This window comes from Xyrauchen texanus, chromosome 32 (genome assembly GCF_025860055.1).
Source record: "Xyrauchen texanus isolate HMW12.3.18 chromosome 32, RBS_HiC_50CHRs, whole genome shotgun sequence".
NCBI lineage: Eukaryota > Metazoa > Chordata > Actinopteri > Cypriniformes > Catostomidae > Xyrauchen > Xyrauchen texanus.
The window spans coordinates 26,280,240-26,301,792 of record NC_068307.1 but is presented as its reverse complement, the minus strand read 5'-3'; the positions used below and the strand labels follow the sequence as shown (position 1 = coordinate 26,301,792).

General features: G+C 41.8%; 1 protein-coding gene across 8 annotated transcripts in view; it reads right to left on the bottom strand.

Annotated features, from left to right (window-relative positions):
* The window catches only part of LOC127625692 (plasma membrane calcium-transporting ATPase 2), a 401,637-nt gene that overhangs the window by 187,526 nt on the left and 192,558 nt on the right, over positions 1-21,553 (bottom strand). For all 8 annotated transcript variants that reach the window (XM_052101030.1, XM_052101033.1, XM_052101034.1 and 5 more), the window contains one exon: positions 6,619-6,816. In XM_052101030.1, the coding sequence (XP_051956990.1) occupies positions 6,619-6,816 (198 nt within the window). The remainder of the gene's footprint in view (positions 1-6,618; positions 6,817-21,553) is intronic.

Here is a 21,553-nt window from a genome sequence, read left to right as displayed (position 1 = left end):
TGTAAAGATGTGTAAATAGTAAAAGCATGCAGACATACCACAACAAATAAACAGCAAATGTGTGGCCTTAACAGAACTTGGTCACTAATTAGCTGGTCATTAATGACTGATTTGTAAACATTAATTGCATTTAAAGTGGTGAAAAATACTAATAATTAAAATACAAAAAAACTACAACAACAACTTCTAAATGTAAAAAAGTGTATGAGCTCATTTATGAATCATTTATGAAACCGTTAATACATTTTTAATAATTCAAATGTACTCCCGTGCAGCAGCTCTATTTCCTTTTCAACAGCCAGATCAATCGCCTTCAACTTGAAAGCAGCATCATATGCGTTTCTCCATGTCTTTGCCATGGTGAGGGTGACAAAATTACTACCGTAATCAGAATGATGGGAAGTTTGAGCCGTCGATTTAATCTAAACAGTAAACAAAAAAAGTTGTTTTGACCTTAACCCGTTCGGCAATTTCATTGGTCTAATGAAAGCTTCACGCCGCCAAAAAACTGAGCACGTCACAGAATGTTTTTTTTTAAATTTAATTTAAATAACATTTGAAAGCGGGAAAAATCCATATGTTAGCCGCGTCATTGTATAAGCCGCGAGGTTCAAAGCGTGGGAAAAAAGTTGCGGCTTATAGTCCGGAAATTACGGTACTTGCTCAGCATTATCTTACACTCTGCCTTAATGGTTTTGTCTTCATTGTGCATTTTATGGCCTGTCGGTGTGATGTATGGACCATCACCCAAAGGTTCTTCTTCCAGAGCACACTTTATTAACTCTAGAGGCTTGAAACTTTTCTTTTACTGGATTCCCTCACATTCCCGGCCTATTTGATGGGATCTGAATGCGTAGTCATGCTTGTCAACAAGAGTTTGCTTTAGCTTGAGAGGTGAGGCAGGACAAACACTTAGCTGGCAAGAATTTGTAATAGAGTTTGTGGAGTAGGAGATTTTAGAGGCATCAGCGTTCCACCAAAGTAAACATGTTTGGGTGTTTCATTCTGTGATCAATAATTTATAATATGTGTGATGAATATATACTGCATATGTTTTATATAAATACTGTTCAAGGTTTAATGCAGAAACACATCCCATAAAATGCATGTAGTGTTTACATGAACCTTTGCAAAATCTTTATGCCTTCAGCAGAACTTATCCTCTATTTAGAGATGAAAGTAAATGCCAGTGGATCATATTTTTTCACATTTACAGTAAGTATTCTGAATGTGTATTGCCATCAGGTTAAAGATAATGTCCTTTGACATAAACGTACTATTTGTAATAAAAGCTAAATCTATAGCATAAAGTTTAAAATTGTAAATATCCATCTTACTCGCTAAATATAAACACCATACCTGCATTCATTGTTCACTACTCCCTACACATTGATAAGGGAACATTTGTAAGAAGAACAGCTCGGTTACATGAAGCATAACCCTGGTTCCCTGAGTGGGAATGAGACCCTGTGTAATCGCATTGGGACACGCCCTGAGTGTCACCTGGTCTGAAGCCCTTATACAATCACGGCAGTTTACTGGCTGATGACGCTTAAGCGACGCCTGAAGGTAAAGCGGCAGCATAGACTTTAAGCGTTGCCGGGGCAACCCCGGCCCCAAAAAGCTCTTGAGGAATAATCCAGCACTGTACCGAAAGGGCAGTGAACTGAATTTTAACCTTGAATTTTAACCTATACACCAAGAAAAAAAAAACCCGCCACTTGAACGTATAAAGTTTCTAGTTGATGTGAGCTCTAGCATTCAGAATGGTATCAACCACAGTGGGATAACCCATCATTCAAAATTGTTCCTTGTTGAGGGGCTATACCCATAACTTCCACAAGTTTGACCAGGGGTGCCAAATTTTGCCCCAAGCCTGAGACAACATGTCTGTTCTGACTGGAATCTCCCAATGTACTTTCTCCAGGTGAGAGACCACATTCGAAAACCATACTTGAGATGGCCAAAATGGTGGCACAAACAGAAGCCAAACCCAATCCTCCCGAACTTTCTGCAGAACTGCGTGCAACAGACTGATCAGTGGAAACACATACAAACTCGTTGTTGGCCAATGATATACCAAGGCATTGATGCCCAGCGGTGCTGGGGATGAGAGGTTAAAAAGGAGGAGACAGTGTAACGTCTCGCTCGAAGCGAACAGCTCTCTCCCGAACCTTCTCCAGATTTTTTCCATAATCAGAGGACGTAATTTCCACTCTCTGGATATCAAGCCCTGTCTGGACAGGAGATCAACCCCCAAATTCAAATAGCTCATAGAGACAGCACGTTGTCCCGTGCCCACAGAAAAATTTTACGTGCCAGTCTAAGCTTGGCATAAGAACGCACTCCTCTCTGGCAATTGATGTAGGACACCACCGTATCGTGAGGAAATTTTTTAACGCCAGCAGCACTGTGAACATCTCCAGACAGTTTATGTGCAAATATTGCCACTGGCCTGTCCAAACCCCGTAAGCTGGACGATATAAAGTGCCCCAACCCATGGAAGAGGTGTCTGTCATTATAACTTTGCGGCAACACACCTTTCCCAATGGAATGCCGTTTTTTAATGGTGACGGCTCAAGATGGGCATAATAATTCTTTTGCACGCTTTGACCACCGAGCTAAGCCTCAGAGCATGTCTGATGAGACTTGCGCTTTCAATCATGGGGAGGGCAACAAACACGAGGAAGTACCCGATGTCCGTTCGCACTCCAAACTTCTCAGTACATGGAGCTCTAAATCTGGACGCCGTGGAACTGGAACAAGTGGGGATAACACCTCGTGGTAAGAAATTGTGAGCCTTGAAATGTGCAGCTGTCCCCATCGGACCCTTGTAATGTTTGTAAAAAACATAAAAATTGTCCTAAATTTATGCTGTATAAATTATGTCCTTACGTGTTTGTCATTTAAAAGGGAGGATTAATAATTGAGAATTAATTAAGCACCATCAGCCAATAAATTGGCATGATTGTATAAGGGCTTCAGATCATGTGACACTCTGGGTGTGTCCCAATGCGAGTACGCAGCTCAAGTTCTTATTAACACTTTCCCCGCCAGCGTTTTTAAAAAAAGTTGCCAGCCACCGCCAGGGTTTTTGACGATTTTCGCTAAACTTTAATGGCCCGCAATAAAGATCTGAGCCTCTGCTTTTAGGCAAAAAAAAACGATTTTATTTTATCTTCATTTGTTCTTTTTTTATTGCCACTTGAACAGAGGTAGGTTTTGTCAAAAACAACATTTCGGACAAAAAGCTGAGAAAAAGGCATTTTTATCAAACAAGTGCTTTAGTATTAGTATGGTGTTCCACTTCACGTTTGAGACGATCGCAGTCTGTTTCTTTGATCAAAGAGTTGCGTACTCTTTCAAAACATGCGTGTGGGTCTTCCTTACCGTATACTACCTAAAACACGGATACCCGGAAAATTCCGTGTTTGGCGGGGAAGCGTTTTTTCATAAAACCCGGAAAATTCCGTGTTTGGCGGGGAAAGAGTTAAAGGGAACTTCACTTGTTGCACAGATTAGTGGTTACGAGGATGATGATATAGTATTAAATACATATAAGTAAAATAATAAATATTACTATGTATGAAAAGGATCAGGGTAAGTCCCACAGAGGGCATAAGTTGACATGTGAGCTGAAAGTGTTATGGAAGCGACACAAATTACGTAATTACTTCAGCAGTTGTGTTTTTTATATCACATTTGCTTTTAAATTATGCTATTGGTTAGATTTAGGCTTAAGGTTTAGGGTAGGGAGGTAAGTTCTGTTCATTTAAAACTTGATAGAGCATTAACCTTCAAAACCCCATCTGTTTTTCATATCAAATTGCTTTTATTATATTATCAGTTTGGTTTAGGTTCAAGGTTTAGGGTAGGGATTTAGTTATGTTTTGTTCATTTAGGTTTTTAAGGTAAAAAGGAATATTCCAAGTTTAGTACAAATTAAGCTCAATCGAAAGCATTTGTGGCATAATGTTTATTACAATAAAAATTTATTTCGACTTGTCCCTACTTTTCTTTAAAAAAAAAAGCAAAAATCAAGGTTACAGTGAGGCACTTATAATTAAAGTGAATGGGGGCAATCTTTGGAGTGTTTAAAGGTGGAAATGTGAAGCTTACAATTTTATAAAAACCCTGAATTTCAAAGAATTTGAGCTGTAAAGTTCTTTAAATCATAATTTTACAGTTGTGTTAAGGTTTGTTGACATTGTATTGTAATGGCAACAAAGTTGTAAAATCGGCTATAAATTTACACAGACAAGGTTACTAAGCGATTATATCACACTAAAATCATGCATAATGTTTCTCACTTGTGGCTATACTTTTGAAATAAGTGAGTATTTAAATGTTTACGGATTGGCCCTGTTCACTCCATTGTAAGTGCCTCACTGTAACACAGTGGGGCATGTCAAATATAACATTTTTGTGGTAATCAATATTATGGCACAAATGCTGTTGATTGAGCTTAACTTGTATTAAACCTAGAATATTCCTTAACCTTAAAAACCTCATCTGTATGGAAGAAAATGTAACTTGCCTTTAACACCTAACAGTGGTTATTTCACATCGGCACTGGCGCGATATGTGTAAGGAACCAAGAAATGTCATTTTTAAAACTGTTGTCAAAGTCTCATAATTTTCATGAGGTCAGGCTGTTTTTATACTCATAAATATCTGCCTATTAAGCACTCTTAGGGTGAATTTAACTCCAAATTAAATCAAATTGACCTATTTTGTTTCCTAATACACATTATTGGTATTATTGTGCATGATTAATCAGTGCACGTTATTCTAAAAAAAAAAAAGGATATGTTTGTTATCTTTCATCAAAATGTAATAACTTGCTCCACCTCTGAAACAACTTTCCTTTTCAGATGACATTGCTAAATTAAATTATTTTTCAATGCCTCAACTCCCCCACCTGTCAAATACAGACCCCTTTTTTTTCATTACCTTCCTCACATGAGTGTGCACCATTTCTAAAACAAAATTTTCAAACTGCAGTAAGTGAGTGCTGCTTTCACAATTGTCAAGTCCTTAACAAAGAGATGCCACGTCTGTAACACATTTTTTCCCCCATTTATGTGAAAACAACAATGAATAAAAATTAAATACTACATTGTTCTTAGAAGTGCCAACCATCCTAATTATGGATTGTACTTTTCAGTTCACAGAGGTTTTAAAATCTGCGCAGTCTCCCAAAAACTCATGTCTATTTTTGTCACGTCCATAATGCAAGTTAATTTTCTGCTCTAAAGTGCAAGAAAACTTGTTTAGACAGAACATTTTCTGATGTCTGGACTTTATCTGCAGGTGTCTATGATTATTCATTAAAATGCTTCGATCTATTTATTAGTCATCAGTACTGTGATGTTAAATTTGACGTTTTCCCTGCAAATCCGTAAAGCTGGAATTGCCGACACGTAAAATGGGTGGTGAGTTTTACTTTGACTTTAAGTTGAAAACCAATGCTGGTGTCACTCAACTCCTTTTCACCAAACGTGCTTTCACACTGGCAGTTTAGTTTGAAACAGAGCACGGTTCGCATGTAAATTGGTAATTTGAAAGCTGTCATGTGGGCCGGGGTGCGTACTGCGTTACTGAACCCGAGACTACCTGTAGGAGGTGGTTTGAGTTCTGTTGCAATGGAACAGTAGCGCGATTTGTGTGAATGTGAAAGGAACTCAGACTCGGTGTGCACTCATTCAGGAAGTAACCTACGCATGCGTTTTAGCAGATGACATCATCATTAGTTTCGACAACACATGAGGATCCACACATTCCTGAAAGTCCCAAAAAAGTAATGACACCACAATGCATACAAGTACAATCAACACAATAAATACTGTCTGTCTATCTATCTATCTACTGTATACACCTTATAAATACCACAAATAAATCATATTATAGGTCATAAATATAGGGTATAATGGAGATGACAGTGGCGATAACTTCACTTTTGAGTAAGCGTGCAGTGTAAACAAAGATGCAAATTAATTCCTTGCAATCAGCTATTTCCTCAAAAAACGGCATTTGCGAGCAGCAGCAAGCCGCCTTTTCCTGGACATCTGATGAGTTACGTCATAAAGCACACATATACGCAAATGTCATTCACTCTGCTGTGCATAATGGCACCAAAATAAAAAATAAAAAAAGTATGATGAGTTGAGTTGTGTTCACTATGCATGTTTGTGATGACATAAGATGAACGCAAATGGACGGGGGTTCGATCAAGTGAGTGTGAAAACCAGACCAACACCGCGGGGGGAACAATCGCACCTTGAATCTGACCGCAGCAAACGTACCCAGTGTGAAAGCCCCCTTAGTTTGTGCAAGGTGGTACATGTTTTGGAATCTTACTTAAGAGCTAATGGAATTTACCCCGTGTTAATTAATAAGAGGCACAAAGAAGACCAATAAATCTTAATTTGGTAAAAAATGTATTAGATTATGCAAAAAATATATGATCTCTACAAAGCGACAGGAAACAACACCTTACTACAAAGGCCAGTCCGGTGCATAAAGACTAATGGAGTACTCTTGATATTGCTTCTAAAAGCTAAAAGCCACCTTATGGAACCTCAACTGAAAGCCATAATGACAGATACATATACTCACATTCGCTGCCTCCTCCAGGTGGTTGATAAAAGGAGAGTCCCAGTGAGATTATGGCTGCGATTTCGAGGATGATGAGGGTCACATCTTGTAATGCTTCCCATACTAACTGTAAAAAAGTTTTTGGCTTCTTTGGAGGTATAAGATTTTCCCCGAATACTTCTTTTCTCTTATCTAGGTCAGTCACAACTCCTTCCAACCCTGAAACAAAAACAGAAAAACAAATATGTTAACAACTCAGCAGAAAACACTTTGCATTATGAGTGAGTGTTTATTAGTATAGTTTGATGTATGACTGGTGATATATAAGAGTTAATTCAAGCAGGCTACATTAAAAACGTCTTGGAAACTTTACAAGCCTTCAAAATTATGGCTTTAATAGATTTTGTTTCAACCTCACCCCAGGTCCAGACTTTCAGTATCAGCTTTATTGCCAAGTATGCTTACATATACAAGAAATTTGTCTTGGTGACAGGAGCTTTCAGTGCACAACAATACAAAGCAGCAACAAGACACACACACATACACATACACATATACATATACATATACATATACATATATATATATATATATATATATATATACATACATACATACACATACTTAGTGCAAATCTAAATACAAATCTACAAATTCAGTGCAATGGAATGTAATGGCAGAAGTTGTTGAATGTGTTGGATAAATAAAAAAAGACTAGACTGTGAATTGCGTATAATTATTGCTCTATGGGGCAGTTTTAACTGTTCATGAGATGGATAGCCTGAGGGAAAAAAGTGTAAAGTAGAACTGTATCAGCAGTGTCTGTGGCAGGTTGAATTTCCTCAACTGGTGAAGCATGTACAACCTCTGCTGGGCCATTTTCACAATGGAGTCAATGTGGGTAGCTGAGAGGAGATGGCGGAAATCTAAAGATCCAGCTGATCTAGGTAAATATCAGCTTCTGCTTGCAACTTTTTCAAATAACGTTAAAACTGCAAAAACTTCATATTACCAGACCAAGATCAACAGCACCACAGACACTCATAGCTTGTTTAAAACATTTAACACTCTTCTCTGCCCTCCCCCTCCACCTCTTGACACATCACTGACAGCAGATATATTCGCCACATTTTTTACTGATAAGGTTACAGCCATCAGCAATACATTCACTGCACCACACCCTGTCAAACACCTGGCTCCTGTATGCAACCCTTCTTTCCCTATGTTCTCTCCTTTAACTGACACCGAGGTCTCTAAACTCCTCCTCTCCAACCACCCCACAACCTGTTCCCTTGACCCCATTCCATCTCACCTTCTCCAGGACATCTCTCTGTCCATCCTACACATAATTAACACATCCCTTCTTGCAGGCACTTTTCCCACTACATTTAAGCAGGCTCGAGTAACCCCACTGCTGAAAAAACCTGCACTTAACCCCACACAGATAGAACACTACAGACCAGTCTCTCTCATCCCATTCATGGCAAAAACACTTGAAAGGGAAGTTTTCAATCAGATCTCTGCCTATCTCTCACAGAACAAGCTGCTGGATGACAATCAGTCTGGCTTCAAAAGTGGACATTCCACTGAGACTGCCCTGCTGTCTGTCATCGAGTCGCTGAGACAGGCGAAAGCTGAATCCAGATCATCCGTTCTGATTTTGCTGGACCTTTCTGCTGCCTTTGACACAGTCAACCATCAGATCCTACTCTCCAACCTCTCTAAACTGGGCATCACTGGAACTGTGCTTGACTGGTTCAACTCTTATCTCTCAGAAAGGTCCTTTGAGGTAGCCTGGAGAGGGGAAGTATCCAAGCCACACCAGTTACTTACTGGGGTACCTCAGGGATCAGTGCTTGGGCCACTTCTCTTCTCCATATACACAACATCACTGGGACCCATCATCCAGTCACATGGTTTCTCTTACCACTGCTACGCTGATGACACGCAACTCTACTTGTCTTTCCAGCCCAACAACACCACAGTGACCGCTCTAATCGCTGCCTGTCTGACAGACATGGATGAAGGAACACCACCTTCAACTCAACCCAGCCAAGACCGAACTCCTTGTCTTTCCAGCCAACCCTGCTGTTGAACACAACATCACCGTGCAGCTGGGTCCAACTACAGTTTCGCCTTCCAAAACGGTCAGAAATCTAGGGGTAACCATTGATGATGAGCTAAATTTCACAGACCACATTTCAAAAACTGCAAGATCATGTAGATTTACACTCTACAATATCAGGAAGATAAGACCCTTCCTCTCTGTACATGCCACACAACTGCTCGTTCAGTCCCTTGTCATAACTAGACTGGACTACTGTAATGCTCTCATTGCAGGCCTTCCTGCATGTGCTATTACACCTCTGCAAATGATCCAGAATGCAGCAGCACGTCTGGTCTTTAATGAGCCTAAGAGAGCACATGTTACACCACTCTTTGTCTCTCTCCACTGGCTGCCGGTTCATGCACGTATTAAATTCAAGGCCCTGATGCTGGCATACAAAACAGTCACCTAAAAACATTTATGCAGAGCTACGTTCCCACCAGAAGCCTGCGGTCGGCTAAGGAACGTCGCCTTGTCGTACCAAAACAAAGAGGCACAAAACACTTTCCCGGGCTTTCAGTTTCATCATACCACGGTGGTGGAATGACCGTCCCAACTCAATCTGGGAAGCTAACTCACTCTCTATCTTCAAAAAACAAGCTTCACAGGCCTCACCCGTTTATTTATTTATTTTAGAAGAAAACATGCAGTAAAAATTATATAATTGAGGACAGCAGTTTTTCCAAAATGTACTATGAAAAGGAAGCAATTTACATTTAAAAGGGTCATATATATATATATATATATATATATATATATATATATATATATATATATATATATATATATATATATATATATATCAAATCAAATCAAAAATCAAATCACTTTATTGTCACACTACCATGTACACAAGTGCAACAGTAGGTGAAATTCTTGTGCAGTTCCGAGCAACATAGCAGTCATGACAGTGACGAGACATATACCAATTACAGTAAACAACATACTTACACAACACAATTTACATATCAAATCTACACATACTTACACAACACGATAATTATATACAATACACACAATATAGAATACACAATATACAATACAATAAGTAAGGAGTATATGAAATATATATATATATATATATATGAAGTAGTATATTGAGGAGAATATGTTGACAGTCCAGTGTGAGATTATAGATTAATAAAGTGCAGTGCTAATTATTGATCCTGATAGATCAAGTGTTCAACAGTCTGATTGCTTGGGGGAAAAGCTATCATGTAGTCGGCTGGTGCGGGTCCTGATGCTGCGATACCACCTGCCTGTAGGTAGCAGTGAGAACAGACCATGATTCGGGTGGCTGGAGTCTCTGATGATCCTCCGAGCTTTTTTCACACACCGCCTGGTATATATGTCCTGGAGGGAGGGAAGCTCACCTCCGATGATGTTCCTGGCAGTTCACACCACCCTTTGCAGGGCTTTGCAGTTGTGCGCGGTGCTATTGCCATACCAGGCGATAATGCAGCCAGTCGGGATGCTCTCTACAGTGCTGGTGTAGAACCGTGTGAGGATGTGGTGGTTCATTCCAAACTTCCTCAGCCGTCTCAGGAAGAAGAGGCGCTGGTGAGCCTTCTTCACAACGGCCTCAGTGTGGACAGACCATGTGAGTTCCTCAGTAATGTGGACACCGAGGAACTTGAAGCTGCTGACTCTCCCCACCGGTGCTCCATTGATGGTGATGGGGCTGTGTTCTCCGTCTTTCTTCCTGAAGTCCACAACAAGCTCCTTGGTTTTACTGACGTTGAGGGAGAGGTTGTGCTCTTGACACCAGCGTGTCAGAGTGTGCACCTCCTCGCTGTAGGCTCTTTCATCATTGTCAGTGATCAGACCTACCACCGTCGTATCGTCAGCAAACTTAATGATGGCATTGGAGCTATGTGTTGCCACACAGTCATGTGTGTACAGGGAATACAGGAGTGGGCTGAGAACACAGCCCTGCGGGCTCCAGTGTTGAGGGTCAGTGATGAGGAGGTGTTGCTGCCCATTCTAACCACCTGACGTCTGCCTGACAGGAAATCCAGGATCCAGCTGCACAGCGAGCTGTTTAAGCCCAGAGCCCGGAGTTTCTCATCAAGCTTGGAGGGCACTATGGTGTTGAATGCTGAGCTGTAGTCTACAAACAGCATTCTCACATATGTGTTCCTTTTTCCAGATGGGAGAGAGCAGTGTGTATTGTAGATGCAATGGCATCATCGGTGGAGCGGTTGTTGCGGTAGGCAAACTGCAATGGGTCCAAAGAGGGGGCAGAACAGAGCAGATGTAATCTCTGATTAACCTCTCGAAGCATTTGCTGATGATGGGGGTCAGAGCAACAGGACGCCAGTCATTTAAGCAAGTGATTATAGCTTGCTTCGGAACAGGCACAATGGTTGATGTTTTGAAGCATGTGGGGACTACAGACAGGGAGAGGGACAGATTGAAAATGTCCGTAAAAACACCAGCCAGTTGATTCGCAAGACGCTCTGATGACGCGGCCCGGAATGCCGTCTGGACCCGCGGCTTTACGGATGTTCACCCGTCGGAAGGATCGGGTTACATCCACAACAGAGACGGAGAGTGAACCAACCTCTGTAGCGTCAGCCGCGAATACTCTCTCCACGGGGGCGGTGTTATTGTCCTCAAAACGAGCATAAAATGTATTAAGTTAGTCCGGGAGAGATGCAGCGGTGTTCATGGCGGAAACTTTATTCCGTTTGTAGTCCGTGATTGTGTTAATTCCCTGCCACATACTTCTAGAGTCAGTGGTGTTGAACTGACCTTCAAGCTTGTGCCTGTACTGGCGTTTGGCTTCACTGATAGTGTTACGGAGGGCATAACTGGCTTGTTTACGCTCCTCCGTGTTAGAAGAATTAAAAGCATTAACAGTAACACCTGTAGAGTCCAGAAACATCTCTTCATCTCTCCTCCTGTTTATCTCACGAGAGAGCGTGTCACCCTTATTACACTCCCCGTGGAAAGCGGAACTAATATTACCAACATCCAACACAATGAAAAGGAAGAAACATACTAGGGATGCGAAATTAAAATTCTGCGCCGAAACCGAAACCGAAAATCCAGGATGCACTTGGCCGAAAACCGAAACCGAAATTTACTTTCTTTTTTTTTACCTATTTAAGAAAATAAATGAAAAACTACAAACCAATAATATAAATCACACTTTTATTGAAATTAACACACCAATATTGGACAAAAAATATATTAAAACTATAATAAATATTATTCTTCATTCAGTTCTGTAAAAATCTAATTTTACAGATTTTATTAACAATTATCCAAATAATGTAAAGTTTTAGAAAACTATTATATGCAAAACATCAGTCAAGTAATGAACTTAGCTAGCATCTTTCAAAAAGTTTAAATATGCAACAGTAATTTTAATTCAAAACAAAAAGGCAGAACACAGAATGGCAGAGGGCCTCTATTCCACTGATCTATATATAACTATAATATATAATTATATATATAGATCAGTGCTCTATTCTGTTTATGTAAACGTATGTACACTTTAAGTGAAAATTATTGTGCAAAACAACAGTGCAAAACAGCAGTAATTGAACTAAATCCAACCTCAACAGTAAACGACAGATGTATCCTCAAGTAAAGAACAAGTGTAATGTAATTGCTATTTACACATCAAATTGGACCGCTTTCTATTTAAGTACAAGTGACAGGTTCCTCTTCAAGAACAAAAGTTGCTAAACTTTCTGACAGTCTCTCCTGTCTTAAAGCTCATCAAGAACATGAGATGCTGCACTGAACAGTCTCTCACTCTCTGTGCTGGTGCTTGGGCAGATAAATACCCGTGTGCAATCCGCGCAAGCAAAGGAAAGCGGTCTGTTTATGCGACCGTAGTCAAGCGGATTGTCGCTTCTGGCGTAGTTCAGCTAAATACGTCTCAAGTTGTGGTGTAGCTGCGCTAGTTGTGGCACTGCTGTGGATCGGGGCGCTTTACTGTAGAATCTCTTGCTGTACTCTGTATATATATATCTTGAAAGTTCTGCTGAACAAACACTGCAGATCGCAAATTTGATGTCCTTATAAGAAACTTTGAAGAATTTCCACACCGCTGACATGATCGGCCTTTGTTTGGTAGCGCCGTGATAAGGGCTAGATCGATCCAGAGTGAAATCAGAGCACTGAGGGGCAGGGCGAGGCAAGGAGGTATATATTTTCAGCTCATATTTTCGGCCTTTTTTCTTTTTCGGCCGAAAACCGAAAGTGCCATTTTCGGCCGAAAATTTTCGGCGGCCGAAATTTCGGTGCATCCCTAGAACATACATATAATAAATCTATATAAAATATTTCGTTACTATAATATAGTGCATTGCTAAATTAAATATAATAAAATAATGAACAAAATTAATTACAAACTAATAAAAATGTTCACTTTAAATTGAATTACACCAGTGGGTTATCAGTTCAACTTTAGTTTCATTCTAAAGTTGTGTAGATATAAGTCTCATTATTTAGGACTATCTTATATACAGTAAAGAATAGTTTGTATAACCATATTAGTTTTTAAGGCCTAGCATAAAGAGTAACATTTATATTTTAAAATTATAATTTGTGTATACTGAATTAATGACTGACAGCAAACACTAGGCAACAACTATGGTTTTACTGACAGAGAAATGTAGTTAACAGTGACATTGAGCAGAAAGCTTACATATAACCAGTTTTGACAGAGCTGCTGATAAAAAGTTAAATGATCAGCATCAATTGATGAAATGAAAAGAAAATTGGAGATCGGTATCGGATGTTAAAATCCTGATTGGTGCATCCCTAATATTCAAGCTGACTGTGTTTTAAAAACTAATGATGATGATTATTGGGCTGAGACATTATCACAAAATGGACAAAAACAGGTACACGGTGGATGGTAACATTTGGATATGAAGAAGACTTCATATCCAAAAAGACTGTTTCACAGTTTATATATTTATTTGTTTGTGGTTGAACTGAAAAAAGGTCTCAGTTTGCTTCTTTTTAAGAGGGCTCAAACCCCAGCAGCCTTTTTGCAGTTGAACATGTGGAAAACATTACCATCTGTGGCAGCGGGGGCGTGGTCAAGCCCAGTGTGCTGTATGTTGTGGTTATTGTTAAATAGAAAACGGCAATTAAAAAGCCTACCTTCTGTATCGAACCCCGTTTCCTGTGTCCTCCTTGATCACCCTTCCCGTAACTTTGTTACCCTGGTGCCGAAACCCGGGAAATTCCTTTTCAAGCACATCCAAGCATGGAGCAAGGTCGCCCCATAGAGTCCTCCCAGCTGGAGGAGGTCCTCCAGTCCCTCGCGACGTTACATCAAAGCCACCAGCAATCCCTGCTTGAGCTCCGGCAGGACCAAGATCGACAGTTTTTCGAGATCATGCGGGCTCAGGCAGAGGACCGGCTCGCCATCCTCCTCAGCCAGGAGACTGCGTCGGCCACAGCCGCGACCCCGGACACCCGCGCTACGCTACCATCGCCCACATTACAGAAGATGGGGGCAGCAGATGATCCTGAGGCCTTACTCGACTTGGAGCGGACGGCAGAAATCTGGGGCTGGCTGCCCAAACAGTGGGCAGCCCGTCTAATTCCTCTCCTGTACGGGGAAGCTCAACTTGCGGCACAACAACTGCCGGCGACAAACCTCCTGGCTTACTCTGACCTGAAGGGGGCCATTCTGCAACGGGTCAGTCGAAGCCCGGAAGAGAATTGCCAGCTCTTCCGGGGCATGAAGCTAGAGAAGTCCGATCGCCCTTTCACGTTTGCTCAACGGCTGCTCGCGGGGGACCGCAACGTCGAGGGAGTCATCGATCAGGTGGTGCTGGAGAAATTCGCGCAACGGCTGCCCAGGAGAACGGCGGAGTGGGTCCAGGGCCACCACCCGGCGCCGCTGGAGTTCCCTGAGGGGGACTTTCCTCTAGAGCAGTCTCGGGACGAAACCCTTAAACATGCTCTCGACCAAGTGAGGGTAATTGATGGTCAACAGCTCCGGCCGGGCATTGCCATTTCATACCCATATTTTGCCTTGATTAAAGATCGGCTATATAGAGTGACGCAGGACGCTCAAACAAAAGAGGAAGTGACACAATTGTTGATTCCACGGAGCCGCCGGGAAATGATTTTCCAGGCGGCTCACAATAATCCTATGGCCGGTCACCTAGGGGAAAGGAAGACACTTCTCCGTCTAATAGCCCGTTTTTACTGGCCGGGCATTGGCGGTGACGTCCGCAGATGGTGTGCGGCGTGCCGCGAATGTCAGCTTGTAAACCCACCGGCCACCCCAAAAGCGCCATTGCGCCCCCTTCCATTGATTGAGGTCCCCTTTGAGAGAATTAGAATGGACCTCGTCAGGCCATTAGAACGGACAGCAGGCGGACATCGCTATGTGTTAGTCCTGGTGGATTACGCAACGCGATATCCGGAAGCAGTGCCTCTAAGCAACATCTCAGCACGTAGTGTTGCAGGGGCACTCTTCAGGATAATCTCCCGGGTGGGGGTTCCGAAAGAAATCCTCACCGACCAAGGCACGACTTTTATGTCACGAACACTTCGCGAACTTTACGAACTGTTGGGCATTAAGTCGATTCGCACTAGCATGTACCATCCACAAACAGATGGCCTAGTGGAACGATTTAATAAGACGCTAAAAAATATGATTCGTAAATTCGTGCACGAAGACGCTAGGAATTGGGATAAGTGGTTGGACCCCCTGTTGTTTGCAGTACAAGAGGTTCTGCAAGCCTCCACGGGGTTCTCCCCATTTGAGCTGCTGTATGGGCGACGCAAATGCGGGGTCCTTGACATCATCCGTGAAACTTGGGAGGAGGGACCTTCGGATAGCAAAAACGAAATTCAGTACGTTCTTGATCTTAGAGCAAAACTCCACACACTGGGGCAATTAACACAGGAGAATTTGCTCCAGGCTCAAGAAAGCCAACGCCGGCTGTATGACAGGGGTACTCAGCTACGGGAATTTGCACCGGGAGATAAGGTACTCGTATTGCTCCCAACATCGAGCTCTAAATTGCTCGCCAAGTGGCAAGGACCCTTTGAGGTCACACGACGAGTAGGGGATCTCGATTATGAGGTTAAACGTACCGATAGAGGGGGCACACGTCAAATATATCACCTCAACCTCCTCAAATTGTGGAGAGAAGGGGCGGCCTCTGTGATGTTGGCAACGGTAGTTCCGGAGAGGGCGGAGCTCGGACCAGAGGTAAACAAAGCCCGCAATCTCAACACCCTGGTTACTTGTGGAGACCACCTCTCACCGCACCAGCTCGCAGAGGTTTCCGAGTTGCAAAAAGAATTTGCAGATGTGTTTTCTCCGCTACCGGGCCGTGCGAACATCATACAACACCACATCGAGACCGAGCCGGGCGTGGTGGTACGCTGCCGCCCCCATCGCTTGCCCGAACATAAAAAGAAAATAGTTCGGGAAGAATTGGACGCGATGCTTGAGATGGGAGTAATAGAAGAATCCCACAGCGATTGGTCCAGCCCGGTCGTCCTTGTTCCCAAGAGCGACGGATCTGTGCGATTCTGTGTGGATTATAGAAAAGTCAACGCGGTGTCTAAATTTGACGCGTACCCAATGCCCCGTGTTGATGAACTGCTCGATCGGTTAGGTACTGCTCGGTTTTATTCGACCTTGGATCTAACGAAGGGTTATTGGCAGATCCCCTTGACACCAATATCCCGTGAAAAAACGGCCACTTGGGTCATGGCCAGGTGCGTCCCCAAATTGACAAGACAGCGGCGATTGTGACTTGCCCTAGACCTAAGACCAAGAAGGGGGTGAGGCAGTTCCTGGGGCTGGCTGACTATTACAGAAGGTTTGTGCCCAATTATTCGGACGTCACCAGCCCGCTGACTGACCTCACTAAAAAGGGGGCTCCAGATCCGGTCCAATGGTCGGAGCAGTGCCAACAGGCGTTTACACAGATTAAAGCTGCAGTTTGTGGGGGGCCGCTTTTGCATGCACCTGACTTCTCTCTCCCTTTTGTTTTGCAGACGGACGCTTCAGACAGAGGGCTAGGGGCCGTACTCTCACAGGTGGTGGAGGGGGAGGAGCGCCCGGTGCTGTACATTAGCCGGAAGCTCTCTTTGAGGGAGACTAAGTACAGCACCGTAGAGAAGGAGTGTCTGGCCATCAAGTGGGCGGTCCTCACCCTCCGGTATTACCTGCTGGGGCGGGCCTTCACCCTCTGCTCGGATCACGCCCCACTCCAGTGGCTTCACCGCATGAAGGATACGAACGCCCGGATCACCCGTTGGTATCTGGCTCTCCAGCCCTTTAAATTCAAGGTGGTCCACAGACCGGGGGTGCAGATGGCTGTCGCCGACTTTCTCTCCAGAAATGGGGGGGGGGGGGAGTGGTAGGCAGGCCCGGATGGCGCCCCGGCCTGAGTCGGGCGGTGGGGGTATGTGGCAGCGGGGGCGTGGTCAAGCGCCCGTCCGGGAGAGGAAAGCGGTAAGGGCACTTACACCTGAGCTAAATTATGCCTAACACCCGTCTCTAATTCCAGTGAGCACGAGGAGAGCGGCATAAAAGCAGACTCCGAGCCTCCAGTCGGGGAGAGAGAGCCCAAAAAAGCAACCCAGTGTGCTGTATGTTGTGGTTATTGTTAAATAGAAAATGGCAATTAAAAAGCCCGGCAATCGAAATATTTGTAAAAGTAATGTTTTACTCCCTCCTTCCCGGATTTCGGCACCAGTGTAATAAAGTTCACAAGATGGGCAAGGAGGAAGCTGGGACTGGCTTTACAAACACGTAAAAAACACTTTAATGTGACACTTTTCAGTGGATATTAAACAGATATTGCTTTTCAGCAGTACACTAATGACACTGACAAACAGACAGACAGCTTTGTGTGGGTGTCTCTCTCTCTCTCTCTTCTCTCTCTCTCTCTCTCTCTCTCTCTCTCTCTCATATGCCGCTGTCTCCTCTCCTCAAATATTCCCGCCACCCCTCACTGGAACACGGCCAGATGCCTCTCTGCCCCACACTGATCGCCACACATGAGCTTCAAAAAGCTGTTTGACAATATATCAATGATACTGTGCAAAATAATTCGTTTTATTTGTATTTTATAGGGTAAAGGATGCAGGTAAATAATCCGAACTATTTGCTCAAAAATAACCATATTTAATAAAGATGGCAATCATATGCAACATGCATATTGCTTTTGAGGCATATTATCCAGCATTTCATGCCAAATCGATAATGCTATACTCTTGGTAGGGAGTATAGTGTTATCAATTTATTAACAAGCAGGACAAACACATGCCTTGACTTCTGCTCAAGTTGGGCACCACACTCTTGGGAGCACAGACAGGAGCTCAACCTCAAATCTGGCAGCATCAGCTGGGCAAACGTGATTGGACCAGAGCCCTTGTTTTCCAGGGTTCTTGATAAACACGATTTGAGGCGTGTGCTCGTCTGGCCGGTTTGTGGATCCAGCTGTGCTGGGTTGATTCTCAGTCCCTGTGTACTAAAATCCTGGCCCAAAAAAATCACGAGCAGCTGTCTTCTTTTTGTCACCACTTGAGCAATCATTACAAGTTACTTGTATAGAATGAATGCCATTATTTATCACTAGTCTTTTGAAGATAAACTGCTTCTGGACACAGCCAATCACCTGAGCGGTAAATACCATATGATATCACTAATCATTCTCGAGCAACAGGAAATTATGTCATGACAGTGATTAGCTAATGGCATCAAATGAACAAGCACAATGGTCTCTATGATCAATTTAAGCTTGCAATGCTTTTGGGAAACACAGCCATGAGCAGTCAAAAAGCAGCAGGGAAAAGTCAATTTCACAAATATGTCTACAAAATGGAGAACTGCTACACATGTACTGTAATATCATGAAATATTTGCAATTTATATGCTACTTGCAAAAAGAAGAAAAAATACATAAATACAACTAAATGTGTTCCATTTGATCTGGAATCATCCATTTGTGTATGACCTTGTGCATGAGATTTTTACATAATTTTTAGATGGTGATGCATACACTCCTCTTTACTTGTTCTAGGAATGTGGTTGGAAGAAACGCTTTCTTCATCTGACAAGGGGTTGACACAAAAATTATCATCAAAGTTGATACTGAGCTAAAATGATGAGAAAGAAGATGGTGGCTGCTTCCATGGAAACATAAAATGAGAGCAGCCCAGAGTCTGGCAAACAGTGCAAGACTGTGAATAAAGCAGGAAGGAGGAGAGAGAGAAGGAAATGGTGTGTGAAAGAAAGAGGGGGAGACTACCACAAAACAATTGCTACTGCTGAGAAAGAATTCCCGGGTTGCAAATAGCACAGTGGGCTAAAAATAACCTCATTAAACATTCCATCTTAATTGAGTCTCTGCGTGGAGGGGATATCTCAAGCATCAGTCCCACCCGCACAGCATCAAACGTTGCTGCATGTGTGGCTTTCAGCATTACTTGCATCATTACAGGACTGTCCGATAACACTTCTAAGTTCTTGTGATTGCCACGGACCAGAACCACTGAGCGGTATATGTATGACCAGTTTTTGGTATCAAACCCAACAGATTTCAGAGCCCACGCAAGCACGATCATTATCACGTGGCAAATGCATTAAAGGTTTATTAAAAGGAACAGGAAGACAGCATGGGAGATATAAATATGTTAACGTTTCATGTAGTTTAGACTGCGAATTGTGAACATAATCATTAGTAGGTGTCAGTAAACAGGTAAAACATTTTGCAGTTATAAACAAAACAGTGAAAAGAAATCACTGCTGTCATTGCATGTGTGACAAAAAGATTAATAAATGCTTCACGTGCATTTCAAGCGCCTTCTAATATTAGACTGAGGTAGACTGGGAACATAAAATAGCACACATCACAAATTTAAATATATCACTTTCATCATTTATGGCTACATTTATTTTTAATTTTTAATTTCCAATCAATATGTTTCACATATTAAATAGATTGTTACTGCACACACTGCCATATTCTTGAAATGGAGAGTATAGAGACTGGCAATCAAATAATAAAATGTTTACATGCTACATTTTAGCCTGAAGGTGTTATAATAGAACATTTCGAACATACAGCAGTGCAGTAGGTGATATACCTTGTGATATTCTGAAAAAAAACCTCTTTATTTTTAGATAACAAATCATAACTATGGTGCTTAAAATCTTTTAAACTGATCTTCAAACTATTTTAAACTTCCATGCAGGGCTTTGTCAAGCCAACATTCAAAGTTTGTCATCTGTAGATACATACTGCATATGTCATGACAGGGGTGTTGGATTAGGGTTAATGGTGGAACTGAGTAACAGGCCCTGACTGTAGGGGGTCCACAGAAATTTGATATTTCATGATTTTATCATGAAAACGTTATACAGTATATGGTAGCATGCTACTAGTAGGAATAGAAGATCACAAGACTCTGTATAAAAATGAAGAGTTCCCCTAAACTGCCTTGTCTACTTCTGTGTGAGCAAACATGAAAGTGGTCTGGTCCTTCAGCCAGCATGAGGTGCAAACAAATACATGTCAGGTACATTACAGCCCATTAATTTATCTACAGAAGATCTGACTTTCAATAGAGAAAGGAGAGAAAACACAGAGGTAGCAAACAATTTATGAGTTTCTTACAGGAAAAAGGTTAACCATACGTGTTAACGTAGCTACTTAGGCAAAATTTGTGTGATATTGTAAGAGTTTTACATCCCACTATCTACGTTTTAATTTCCAGGTGAAATTAACACTAAAGGCAGTACGATATCTGTGCGTTTTATTAACTTTCACACAAATCACAGGTACTATGGATGATTATAACTTCATAAAAACTTATTTTTCACACTATGACTCACACCCTGCTATGTTAGTATATCAAAACACTAAGCATCATTTGAAAAACATTAAAATTATAATGCTTGTATTGCAGAACCTCTTACATTTACACACTTATTCCAATGTGATTAACTTCCACGGTAGCTCACCTCATAGATCGTTGGACTCGGAGACCCAGCCTCGAGCACATTCAAGGACATTTGAAACGAAAGTGAAAGTGAAGCAAAAGTGCCATAGAAGCAACACCATATGACATAGTTGCTTAAGTAAATGTGCTTTCATTTCGAATTTGCTTTAAAATCACTATTGGTTAGGTTTAGGTTAAGGGGAAGTATGTCAGTTTTGTTCTCTCATTTATCTTTTACGACAATATTGGATACTTTTATGTTAAAGTTTTAGGTTAGGGAGGTAGGTTTTACTCATTAAAAGACCCATCTAATATTCATCTTAAAAAACTCGCCTCATTACAACATTATTTCACTTGATTTTGGCGCCCTCGGCTGGAAATTTCACTGGGAAACTGCAGCCAAACATTTCACATAATCATATAATTTTGGTTTTTAAAAATGTTGCCATTGTCACATAGATTTCATGAGATCAGGCAGGCACCATGCTTTAAATGACATGCTTTACATTGGACTGTAAGAACAATAAACTGAACCTTGCTGATATGCAAAATTTAAATCAAACTGTTAAAGGAAAAATCAGCCGCGACTTGCACATCTTCAAATATTGTTTATGTTTTTTTTTTCCCCATAACTCCATGAGATACTGTAAATGTTAAATATTCCCCACAATAAGCCACAAAACGAATACAGTATGTTAGAAATACAATTATGATGATGTATCCTATTTTTTGTCAGAGGTGCAGCTTCACTTCACTGACACAATGAATAATAACCTGTGTTGTTTGTCACTGGAAAAATCTAAGAAATAATTCCACTTTCATAGGAACAAAAATAAATTTGAATAAAAATTATGTCAAATATTTTTTCATTGCTAGAAAGAAGTTTAAATAAATATT